The 12,931-nt window shown below is 39.0% G+C and overlaps 1 protein-coding gene across 1 annotated transcript in view; it reads right to left on the bottom strand.

Annotated features, from left to right (window-relative positions):
- The window catches only part of LOC107550655 (AT-rich interactive domain-containing protein 1A-like), a 100,790-nt gene that overhangs the window by 60,778 nt on the left and 27,081 nt on the right, over positions 1–12,931 (bottom strand). Inside the window, exons 3-4 of the mRNA XM_016231990.1 lie at positions 11,472–12,056; positions 11,251–11,367 (exon numbers count right to left, since the gene is read on the bottom strand). Of these exons, the coding sequence (XP_016087476.1) occupies positions 11,251–11,367; positions 11,472–12,056 (702 nt within the window). The remainder of the gene's footprint in view (positions 1–11,250; positions 11,368–11,471; positions 12,057–12,931) is intronic.

Raw genomic sequence — 12,931 nt, 5'->3', positions numbered from 1 at the left:
TAAAACATGGAAGAAATGTTGTGTGATCATTCCTTAAAAAATAAAGTTTTCATTATTTTAGAGGTAGTAGTAGTAGTAGTATGTACATTCTGCTGAACAATAGCAATATATTTCTGCTGCAATGTCTTCCAATTAAACCGGACTTTTATTTTGACGGGTTGTCGTGAATACCTTTACATTTCTGTGTGTTTATGATATGACGCTAGTTTTACTCAAATCAAACGGTCATGAAGTGACTCTCAGAGCAGTTGTGGAGATGTTGTTCATGTGTTTATGTCCTCATTGAGACGGCAGACGCTGTAATCACCGCGAGCGTCACGCACGCTTCAGTGTGTGTGTGGTAAAGGAATTGGCAAGCAATGGGGATTTACTATTAAAATTAAAACATGGAAGAAATGTTGTGTGATCATTCCTTAAAAAATAAAGTTTATTATTTTAGTAGTAGTAGTAGTAGTAGTAGTATGTACATTCTGCTGAACAATAGCAATATATTTCTGCTGCAATGTCTTCAAATTAAACCGGACTTTTATTTTGACGGGTTGTCGTGAATACCTTTACATTTCTGTGTGTTTATGATATGACGCTAGTTTTACTCAAATCAAACGGTCATGAAGTGACTCTCAGAGCAGTTGTGGAGATGTTGTTCATGTGTTTATGTCCTCATTGAGACGGCAGACGCTGTAATCACCGCGAGCGTCACGCACGCTTCAGTGTGTGTGTGGTAAAGGAAAACACTGCCATTCATTCATTCATAGAGATATGATCGCGTAATACGAGTTAATGCTCTTCAGATCGAGTATAAATCAGTGGGAATTGAATAGAAATGATGGTTGTGTGTAAAGAAATGTCAAGTAAACATGTATAAAAATATAAAAACCCTGACAAAGCTATTATTATCAGCAGAGCATAGCGGGGAGCAGATCAGTGAACGAGGTTTTACCAGCGTTGCCCAATACTGCAAATAGGAACTAGTATATAGAAATTTCTTGTCGGCGCGTTATTTGAGCAGACTTAGCTTTTCCGGCGAGCATGAGCGGTAAATGAGCAGAATGCACACTGATAGAGTGGAATAATGAACGGAGCGTCACACGGCGCAGTAATGACGGCTGGAGGAGAGTGAAACCTGAACACTGCTGCGTAATACGAGTTAATGCTCTTCAGATCGAGTATAAATCAGTGGGAATTGAATAGAAATGATGGTTGTGTGTAAAGAAATGTCAAGTAAACCTGTATAAAAATATAAAAACCCTGACAAATCTATTATTATCAGCAGAGCATAGCGGGGAGCAGATCAGTGAACGAGGTTTTACCAGCGTTGCCCAATACTGCAAATAGGAACTAGTATATAGAAATTTCTTGTCGGCGCGTTATTTGAGCAGACTTAGCTTTTCCGGCGAGCATGAGCGGTAAATGAGCAGAATGCACACTGATAGAGTGGAATAATGAACGGAGCGTCACACGGCGCAGTAATGACGGCTGGAGGAGAGTGAAACCTGAACACTGCTGGGCGGCGCGGCATATATTTGCGGCGGCCGAAAATTCAGTTCATGCCTAGTAAATGGACTAAACGATTCTTCGAAGCACATAATTTGCCTCGAGGATTTTTTGTATTCGAGTTACTCGAGGAATCGTTTCAGCCCTACTAATGATAAAATCTTTTTATTAGTGGGGAAAAAAACATTTTATTAGAGTTATAGTTTGGTTTGCAGAGATCAAAGCTTGATCTAGCTCAGGACTGTTTTGACTATCATAAACCTATAAGGTATTTTAAGAGAGATTATATTGTGAATAAAATGGTTTATCCAAAAATAAAACATTATCACTTAACCTTTATTTTGTTTCTAATCCATATGACTTACAAAAATATATTTTAGGCAGAATGTGTTATTTAGCTACTTTTTCATATAGCTAATTAAATGGTGAATTTTGTGTGCCAAATATATTTATTTGTATAAATTAATTGTATAACTGTAATTACATAATATGACTTTCAAAAGCTGAAGTGATTACCTTAATTTATTTGTTAGAATATGTATAACTCAATATTTTAACAATGCAAATGCTGAATAATCAATAAATGTCTACTGATTAATCATCAAAATAATTGTTTGTTGCAGCCCTATATGACTTAGGACCCTCCTTCAACAAAAATTGCAACAAAACTTTGACTTTATTCCTCACAATCCTGAGTTTATCCACTAAACCTATAAGGTATTTTAAGAGAGATTATATTGTGAATAAAATGGTTTATCCAAAAATAAAACATTATCACTTAACCTTTATTTTGTTTCTAATCCATGTGACTTACAAAAATATATTTTAGGCAGAATGATGTGTTATTTAGCTACTTTTTCATATAGCTAATTAAATGGTGAATTTTGTGTGCCAAATATATTTATTTGTATAAATTAATTGTATAACTGTAATTACATAATATGACTTTCAAAAGCTGAAGTGATTACCTTAATTTATTTGTTAGAATATGTATAACTCAATATTTTAACAATGCAAATGCTGAATAATCAATAAATGTCTACTGATTAATCATCAAAATAATCGTTTGTTGCAGCCCTATATGACTTAGGACCCTCCTTCAACAAAAATTGCAACAAAACTTTGACTTTATTCCTCACAATCCTGAGTTTATCCACTGCAATTCTGAGTTAACATCTTGCAATTCTGATTTGTTTTTTCACAATAGCAAATTTATATTAAACATTTCTGAGGGGAAAAAAAAGTCATAGTAAAAGTTGAGCAACATAAACTCTACATTTTAATAAATAAAGTCTGTGAAATGTCACAATTATTTTATTTTTTATTCCATGGTGGAAATGGGCTTCCATACCAGTCCTATTCATCTCCACCAGGCAAAAACCTTAAGTCTGATTACTTTCATATTTTAGTAAAATACTATAACTATACTCAAACCACATTTTCTGAGGCATCATTCATGTAGTACAAAGAGTGCAGGAATGAGCTACAATTACTAACGCCAAGTGTTCGCGAGTATAACAGTCATGCTTGCCTTAGCAAACACTATTAATAAATATAAAAGCTACAAGTAAAAAAAGAGAAGCATAAATGCAACACTCCGTGAAACCAGACTGCACAACAAAGAGAGAGTAAGAGAAACAGGGAACCACAACAAGGACAATGCTGTTAGATGGGAAACTAAGTGAAAAGGAACAGGGCAGAAAGGGAGAGGAAAGACGGCTGGAAAGAGCCGCAGACATCTGACAGTACTGGAGCACTTGGCACTGGCGCTCTGTCAGGGTGGGAATGCTGGGGGAAAATGCGGGTGGTCTTGAAATGACGTCAGCCACTGGGGTTCCTGTGTGAAAATGGCCAAGTGTCTCAATCGCTTGCTCTTTCCAACACACTTTTCCTCTCTTCCCTTCTTTCATCCTCAATATCCTGCTTCAATCCATCTTGACACCCTCTTTTCCTACTAAATATCCATCTGCTTTCATCAAAGTGATTCATACAAAAATCAATTTTTGCAGCAACTTACATAACTAAATACTAGTTTTAATTAACTATTTTTAATCAACTCTTTTCCCGCCATTGACAATTTTCCGAGCTTTGCTGTTATACGGTAGGTGGCGCTATTACACATCTTCTGAAAGAGGACTGAATCCCTGGATCCAAGCACAGCGAAGAAGCAGCAGAAACAAGCAATCGTGTATGCAAGCAGATGCATATGTAAAATAACGCAATCATCAAACATTGACCTTAACGTTACCGAATGAAATGTAGATTCAGGAAGTAGTTTAGGACTGTGAAGCTTTGAATGTGTTGACGGAAGCAATCTATTCCATATATGTTTTGATATTGTTCCGAATCGGTTTCAGATGTAGTATTTTACAGAAACACAATTGTTTTTTTTAATTATAATAATAATAATAATAATAATTCACAATGTTACTTTTTTTCATGAAACTTACCCATATTCAAGTTGATTAAAAAAACGCATGAAGCTAAAATAGAAGGTTATATTTTGTTTAAAAGAAGAGGCTCTGTTTTTTCTTTTGACATATTGCATGTTTAAATATTCATGCAACAAAATATTCCGGGGGCCATGAAAAATGTGGAAATTATGACAGAGGCTGGCAGGGAAAGAGTTAAAATACATGTACACAATTCTGAGAACATATCTTAAACTAGTCTTTGCAAGAATCTGTAAATTAGTAAAACCAATTTAAAATTATAATTTCAGAATTTTTCGTAAAAAAAATAAATAGTCGAAAACATACTGGGAAAATGCGCAAGCATGTTGCCCTGATGTACATTCGATAGATATTAAATAATTGTATATGTACACATTTTCACAGAGCATGCGATTTTGATGATGCATCTCAATCTATTGAATCGTTACATACACACAATATATTCCAGTCCCATTTTCTCGTAGCGTCTCTCTCGCATTCCCAACGGGCCGGGCCCCTCCGAGTCAGAATTACTACTCCATAAAACCTTTCCACTGGGAGGAAGCGGGACAAAACGAGCGAGCGTGTGACTACCATGTGACCTTCCCCTCCAGGCCCGAGCACATTGACTTAATATGCATCTCGGAATAAGATGCTGGCAAAAGATTACGGACAAAAGTTTAAGTGACGATTCAAACGGAGCACTTACAGGACACTGAGAATATTGTACTGGAAAGAAAGAGTGTGAGAGAGATATAAAAGCAGCGGGGGAAGCGAGGGGCTGAGGATGACGGACCCCTGAAGTCACAGCAGAGTTTAGGAGTACAGAGGGGAGGCGGACACTGCTTGGGATTAGCCGCACTTTGAGGAAGGGCCACAAAAGGCCGTTAGAAAGGAACTGGAGGAGATTAGAAGCGACTGGAGGGAGCGTTCATGTTCTCTCACACGCAGAGAGGATACATCACTTCCAGGGCGTCCCATAATTGAAATCCCAGGCTATTGGAAATCTCCCCGTGCCAGATCTCTGTCGCTCGTATATGCAGACATAAACACCATTATCATCAACCAAATGGAAGAGGATTTGATTTGATCCTCGACTGATATAAACCGCACTGCATTGTGATTAATTTGGGAAATGAAAAAGAAAAAACATAATTCAAAATGAATTAATCAGGATCACGGCAAAAGATGCCCAGTCTTTCAGAATCTTTTTTTCCAATGAAAACGCAATCTGGGGAATCAGTTTTTTTGGATTCAGATCCTCCCCAGAATCAGATCGGCTCCAGCTTTCTGTCCTTCTCCATCTTGGCGCGTATCAGCGTACATATGACAGAGACATTATGGTAAACCAGAGTGCGTCAACGGAGAAATATGCCAAATGGGTATTAAGTAAGACAAATGCAAGCTCATGAAAAGCTGTCTGAAGGTAGAATCTTGCCAACAAGAACCCACAAGTCCAATTATTTTTGTTGTCAATATAATTGCCAATCACAGAATGCGGCTTCTCATTTACAGCAGTAAGACTTCATTTAAAAGCATCAATGCAGCAGGTTATATAAAGGGCACCGTGAACTGTGGTTGTGTGGCGTACTGGTAAAATAAAATGACTGATGCCCCTTTAACACAGTGGCTCCTAACCAGGGCATCAAGGCCCAACAGGGGCCTCAGCAAACATCCAAGGGGGCCACAAGATGACAAGATCACTCCAGCCCTCTCTCATGTTGTTCCAACCATAGATATGTATAGATAACCCATTCGACAGCTCTAAGCACGTAGATACAGCCGCCATCTTGGAACGGTCAACTTGATGTCATTCACCATACTGTAGGTTTTCACAGAGCCATTGAGCCATTCTGTGCAGGATTTTGGCATCTTTCGAATATTCAGTGATTACTATGGTGAATGACTTCAAGTTGACCATTACAATATGGCGGACGGCTTATGTATAGCAGCCCATAGAAACAGTCGCTAATGAGGCATCTACGTATATATATACAGTGGGTACGGAAAGTATTCAGACCCCCTTAAATTTTTCAAATTTTTTTGTTATATTGCAGCCATTTGCTAAAATCATTTAAGTTATTTTTTTTTCCTCAATGTACACACAGCACCCCATAGACATTTTTTCAAATTTATTAAAAAATAAAAACTGAAATATCACATGGTCCTAAGTATTCAGACCCTTTACTCAGTATTTAGTAGAAGCACCCTTTTGATCTAATACAGCCATGAGTCTGGTTCCATCCCTGTACAAGTTTCTTCTGTTGAACACAAAGTTACTTTTTAAAGTTGGTAACCAAACGGTTGCTGGTAACCTTTGATTTCCACAGTATTTTTTCCTACTATGAAAGTCAATGGCTACCAGCAACTGTTCGGTTACTGACAGTCTTCAAAATATATATATTTTTTTGTTCAACAGAAGAAAAGAAAATAAAGTCTGCAACATTAGAGTGAGTAAATTTTGTTTTTTTCTACAGGAAAAAAAGTTTTCTATTTTGGGTGAACAATCCCTTTCAAACCTTAAAATAATCTAACTTTAATTACTCTTAAAAAAAAAAAATCAAGATGTAAACATTTTCCTTCAGTAACTATTTTTACCTCTTGAAAATAAAATTGTGGTTAATTTTATACATCAACACTGAGTTCTATTGATTTAAAAAAAAAAAAGAAAACAAAAGAAGCTTTGTCTTAACTACATATGAAATATCTTCCATATAAGGGCCTTGGAATATTTTGGACATTAGAGGCCCTTCAAGTCAAAAAGTTTGAGAACCCCTGCTTTAACATCTACAACTGAGCCAACATCAGTAACAGACAGTATAATATAAGATAACAAGCAGCTATTATCAATTATTGCTCTAGTAAAATGTGTGTTCAACTGCTGGTTGTATTGTACAGGTGTTTTAGCAACTGTGTTTTGAAGGTTATTCTAAACCTGGACTGACAAGGTACTGCTTAAACCATTAACAAGGTTTTAGAAAAGTACTAGTAATATCAGTATTCCTGCACATTATACGTGTATGGCTTCAGTGACATTGAAAGTTACATTTAAGAAGAATTTAAAAATACCATTTTATTCTTTGGAATAATGTACACTGATTAGGAACGTTCATTTTAACCGGTTAACCGTTAACCGACCATATAAAATTTTGACCGATTAATACAATCAGTAATACCATTTTTTTTTCAGTAATTTATCAAAATATTTAAAAATATGTCCTGCATGGTTAAAATACCCTACGCATATAAAAAATGTGTTTCTTAGAGGGAAAAAAACATAAGTCGCGTACGTAGCCTACAAGTCGCATTTCATTTCATTCAGAAAATTTTTTTGCGTATGTAAAATGAATCCCCGGGAAACAAATGTTAGTATTTTTAACAGGTCACAGACACTTATCCTTTCTAATTTAATTCAATTCTAATTTAAAATAATCTTGTCAGTTAACAATCAGTTAAAGAGCGTTGGTTAGGAAAAATAACCGAAATGAACATCCCTAACACTGATAAAGTAAACAGAAGTTTATTTTGACTTCTTGTCAAAGCGCAAAATGTATTTTACTGATAACATGCACAAAACAAAATGCTGCCTTTATGAATTAGGCTACAGCAGCCACAACCGAATCAAATGGCCAGGAATGCTGTAAATATCGTAATTATATATAAATATATATAACAACATGCATGATCGGAGGCACTGTTGCTCTGAATGAGCTATTTGTATCTGCTAACCTATAAACACACCCTCACACCATATCCTGAAAGTTTTTCACCGTGACAGATGATGTGCACACCTGACACACCTGAGTTTTCACTGACCTGGTTTCCAAAAGCAACTAATCTCGCGTAGCAGACTTTTGGCGCCCATGCTTCTCCTGGACTGTAAGTAACCTTGTGACCAACGTGTAGCATGATATAAGGTTTATTCTTGTTAAATCAGATAAGTCAGTACCATAACAAAAAAAACTAAATTCTTCAAAGAGTGCCGCAATAGAACACTAACAGAGAATCTAGTGCAGGGGTGTACAAACTTATTCCTGTAGGACAACAGTCCTGTAGAGTTTAGCTCCAAAGTGCTCCAACACACTAATGGGCTGTTCACACAAAACACGTTGTTCCATTCCAATGCGCTACTTTTCCATTGTTTTTCTATGTAAACGTGCTAAATGGACACATATAGCCGTTGTGCTTGCATCTAGCGTCTCACACATGAGCATCATATTTATGCCAAGTAAGCTGGCATGGTAATGGTTTTATTTGTTGGCAACATGCATTTTTAGTCGCAAAGACGCTTTCTGTGTGAACAGCACCTTACCAGTAAATTTCTAGTAATCCTGAAAGACCTTGATTAGCTGGTTCAGCAGAGTTTAATTAGCCTAGAACTGGAGCTAAACTCTGCAGGATAGTGGCCCTTTAGGAGCAGGACTGGACACCCATGACATACAGGTGCATCTCAATAAATTAGAATGTCGTGGAAAAGGTTCCATTTGTACACGGAAGTTGGAATCTCGAAGGAATCGCAACAATGCCAACTTCAGAATTCAATATGGCTGCTCAGTGCAACAACAGAAGAGAATCAGTAGTAATATTGTTTATTACTATTATTGTTTGTCTGTCCAAAAACTCTGTGGTAGACATGGGCTGATTACCGGTTTCAAAGTATCTCGCGATTTGAATATTTCACGGTTTCAAAACCGCTAATATTTTCCGTTATACCGTTCCTGCGGTATGTGCCATTTTTCATGTCTCCTCAAAGACTGAAAGTGTAGGAATCCCTCAGGTTGAGTGCAGTGTAGAGAGTAACACGACCCTCCTCCTCCTGTTGGTGCGAGCGGGCGGTCAGTCACGTGTAGGACGGCCGAACTTAAGGAGCTTCCTCAAGAACTTACGCGATCGGCAACCGGCCGTTTTTTGTCTTATTTGCCAGCAATTCGTCTGTTCTGGACTTGTACAAATTGCGTTGCAATGCAATCGTTTTCCAAAATGTCATTTATATGAAAATATGAAGTCTGTAAACACCTGTTAACACAGGCCAGAAACGCTGAAGAGGAACGAAAAGAGAAAAATACTGTAGCTGGCAGATCACTCACTGATCATGATGCACGGAACTATTGGAAGAAAATCCTCAATATTGATTTGGGGGTTTATATGAATGTGTTTCTGAGGGGTACTGACTGTCTTCAGAAAAATTTACGTGGTATTTTCTTTTCATCTCGTCTCTGTGGAGTTCATATTAAAGCAGTGTTTCAGCGCAGCCTGCTTTGTTTACGGCGATAACCAAGGAAACACTGTATCTGCTGTTCCAGAAGCGCCTCCTGCTGTCAGAGAGAGAATCTGCGTTTGATTCAGAGCTTCTGCTCTTTGCTTCGTTCAGGCATGTAGTATAATTTCACAAAGCTAGTTAGAACAGAACATTCTGTTTTTGCTTCAAATTGGGTTATTATTAAATCAAATTATGTATATGAAATTATATAACTAAATGATTTGAAATGATATAAATATGTATATGAATTATATAACTAAAATTAAATAACTGTAATTACAGATTTGGGTTAAATAAAGATGTCGGTCATTATTTTTCTTCTATTTAGGAAACACATCAAAGAAAAAAAATAAACAAATTCTACTGTTTCTAATATTCTGTATGTTGCTCAAAAACGAAATATATTGTGTTCAGCGGAAAACTTTTTTTTTTTTACCCAGACATTTAAAAACGACACATTTTAAGAGCTGTAACGACAATACCATGATATTTTTGTTTAAGGTTATCATACCATCAAAATCTTATACCGACCCATGCTTACTCTGTGGTGCACACAGTACTATCCAAACTCTATTTGTGGACATGATACTACGGCGTTATCTGTGCAAAATACCACTTTTTATGTGTTTTTAATTGACTATTATTGCCAACAATGGACGTGTTTATCTCCGTTTTTTGACCTCTCTACTGGAGCATGGGTCCACGTGTTTGACGTCATTCCCAGCTCTAACACAGACTTCCAAGGTAAATCAAACAACATTAGGAACATAGTTTAAGGTTTCTACTACCTGCCTCAAAACTTATGAATCTTTCAGAAAGGTTCAGTGCCAGTAATCATGTAAACTACCTTACAGCCACAGAACAAGATCCTAATTAACCTTTACTCTTGCAATCCCCGTTTAGCGTATCCAAACCCTGTTTTTGGAGGAAAATCAAAAGTAGGCCTACACATTTTCCGTTTCAGGTCCTGGAGTCTCAAGTGAACAGCTGATGTTTGATTAGGAAGAGTTTGAAAATGTGTAGTGTCCTCCAACAACAGGGTTGGGAAACACTTCTGTAAAGCTTTGTCTATAGGGCCTTTCGCACCGCAGGAACCTTTTCATAGTACCAGAACTAATTGTGGAACTACCCACTTTTTGGCGTTTTCGCACCGCCGGAACTGGGAGCAATTTTAGTACCGGACTGCCTTTTTCGAGAACCAAATTAGCTCCTACTCCGGAGCAGGGTCTAACCAGCACAACTGGTACTAATCGTGACGTAAGTAGACATTGATTGGCCAAACGCGTATGAAAACGCCCTCACCCACCATGATTTTAAAAAAGTGTAAACATACTGTAAGCATGTCAACTTATTTCGCAAGTATGGAGAACAGCGATAGATGGACGGACACTTAAGTGCAGGCACTTGTAGCAAATGTAGCACTGCCAGTTGTCGCTGGAGATTCTTAGTCCTCCTTTCCGTTCTTTCAATCGCTTTACGTATACGTCGACTTTTCATGTCCATTATTGTGAAACCCGCGAGACACAACAAACACAGCTCCGATCACAGCGTCCTCCATCCTCCTGTTGTTAATGTTGTTCTTTGTTTCTGTTGTTGAACGCCGCGCACAAATGACATCGCTGTCGACCAGCTTACGTCACTTCTTAGTACACTACTGTCGGTGCGAATGCAACTCTTTAAATGGTACTGGGAAATAGTTCACGCAAAATCGTCCCAGTACTTTAGTACCGTACGTTTAGTTCTGGAACTAAAGCGGTGCTAAAGGGTCTTATGACTACAGTTGTCCAGCCGATTACTATCCCAAAGAAAAAGACAAACAACCCAAGGCCTCATTAACAGATTCGCCCAGTGATTTGAGACAGAAGTGAGGATTGGGAAGCTTTCGCATATTAAGGCACAAAAGCATATGCTAGCAGAATTGGTCAACTAAGGATATTCTGTTGAACAAACAAAGCGCTTGCAAGAACTACAAAACTGATCCCCTCGTCAAAAGAACTGGTCTCAAACCACTCTGAAAGCTAGCATGGCATGAGGTAAATCTGGTTTGAAGCCCATGAGACTCACAGGTAGGCTGGAAGGTCGTCCCTGCATGCTCTCCTCTGGACCTCCCTTCCCGGACACCATGGGCTGATTGGAGGAAGGAGCTGAAGACTGAGAGCTGAAGGAGTCTTGAGACAGCTCCTGAGGAGTAATGAGGCAACAATAAAATGTAGAAGCACTTTTGAAAGAGCAACAAGGATAGTGTTCATCAAAGCAACTCCAGGTATGTGGAGTAGTGTTATTACCTGAGGTGGAGGAGGAAAGCGCTGGAAGGGTGACTGCTGCTGCTGTTGCTGTTGCTGTTGTTGAGACTGCAGTGGAGGGGTTTGGGAGTAAGGTGAGGGCTGACCCTGTCCTGAAGCTTGCTGGGATGACTGAGGCGGCGCCGAGCCGGGCGGCTGTGATTGTGGCGGGCCCTGCTGCTGTTGTGAGGGTCCCTGTTGCTGAGGAGGCTGTCCTGGAGCCGAAGGTGGTTGCGAGTATCCGGGCTGCGACCCCTGCTGGCCCTGAGACGGACCCTGTGACTGAGGGGGACCCTGGGACTGGGGGAAGGGTGGCTGTCCTGACTGTGACTGTGGAATCTGGGAGTATGGAGGCTGGCCCTGAGGGGGGCCTTGGGCGCCCTGAGGTTGCCCGTAAGGGGGCCCACTCTGGCCATGGGGAGGACCAGGCGGTTGCTGGGAGTAAGGGGGCTGAGAGGCTGCTCCAGTGGAGGGCTGCTGGGGGTATGGAGACTGCTGGGGGCCTCCATGAGGTGAAGGGCCCTGTTGTCCATAATAGCCACCTTGGTTCTGACCATAACCACCTGGGCCATGCTGTCCATAGCCCATCTACAGAGGAAGCACAGCAGGAACCAAATAGTCCATCAGTTAACAAGCAAACAGTAATTTTACAACGTAAAACTTTAAACTAGAGACATTGTGAACTATCTGTAATTGTCGGTAAATACTTTAATTCCTGATCATGCATGCAAACCAGAGCTGGTTATTGAAACTGCACGGATCGGATTATCTCAGTCTTGTCACACAACCATTTAATGTTATGATGAAAAAGAAATAGCGACAGATCTTTTCTTCCATATTGTGTGTACATCTGAGAAGACTGTATTTTGAGATGTGGGCGTTGCGCTCAAAAGTGAACACAAGCTTGCTGTCGATTGTGAAGGAGAAGAGTTTAAGGGCACTAAAATACTGGAGAAGCACTGTACGTCACCAGAGAGAAGTCTGTCATTTTACTGGAAGATTGAGTAACGACACCGATTTATTTTTATTTTTTTTACCTGTTAACCTGCACCCCCCATTTTGGGACTCACAACTGAAAATGACCTACTTAACTTAAAATGGTAACAGTTCCTGACAACCGTGTGCTACACACACACACACACACACACACACACAATTTGTGTCTTTGGAAAGAAGACCCTTTGGGCTTTACTAACCATCATCCAGAGTTGATAATGCTCAAAAAGATAAAAAGTTATAGACACTGAAGTGCCTTGAAAAAAATTGTACCACACTGAATTTTATTTATTTTTTCATATAAAAATACATGAAATCAGTCCTAGAGCAATCCAGAGAAGTAATGGGTTGAAAGTCACATGTCTAATGAGTTTCTATTTCAAATCTGAAGATATCATGAAAAATTAGATCAATTAGCAACCATTTTTCTTGAGACTATGTCTAGTCCCCCCCCCCCCCCAACCACC

The sequence above is a fragment of the Sinocyclocheilus grahami genome, unplaced genomic scaffold, assembly GCF_001515645.1.
Source record: "Sinocyclocheilus grahami isolate Dianchi unplaced genomic scaffold, SAMN03320097.WGS_v1.1 scaffold404.1, whole genome shotgun sequence".
Classification (NCBI taxonomy): Eukaryota; Metazoa; Chordata; class Actinopteri; order Cypriniformes; family Cyprinidae; genus Sinocyclocheilus; species Sinocyclocheilus grahami.
The sequence above is the reverse complement of the archived record's forward strand: the minus strand, read 5'-3'. Positions and strand labels throughout refer to the sequence as shown.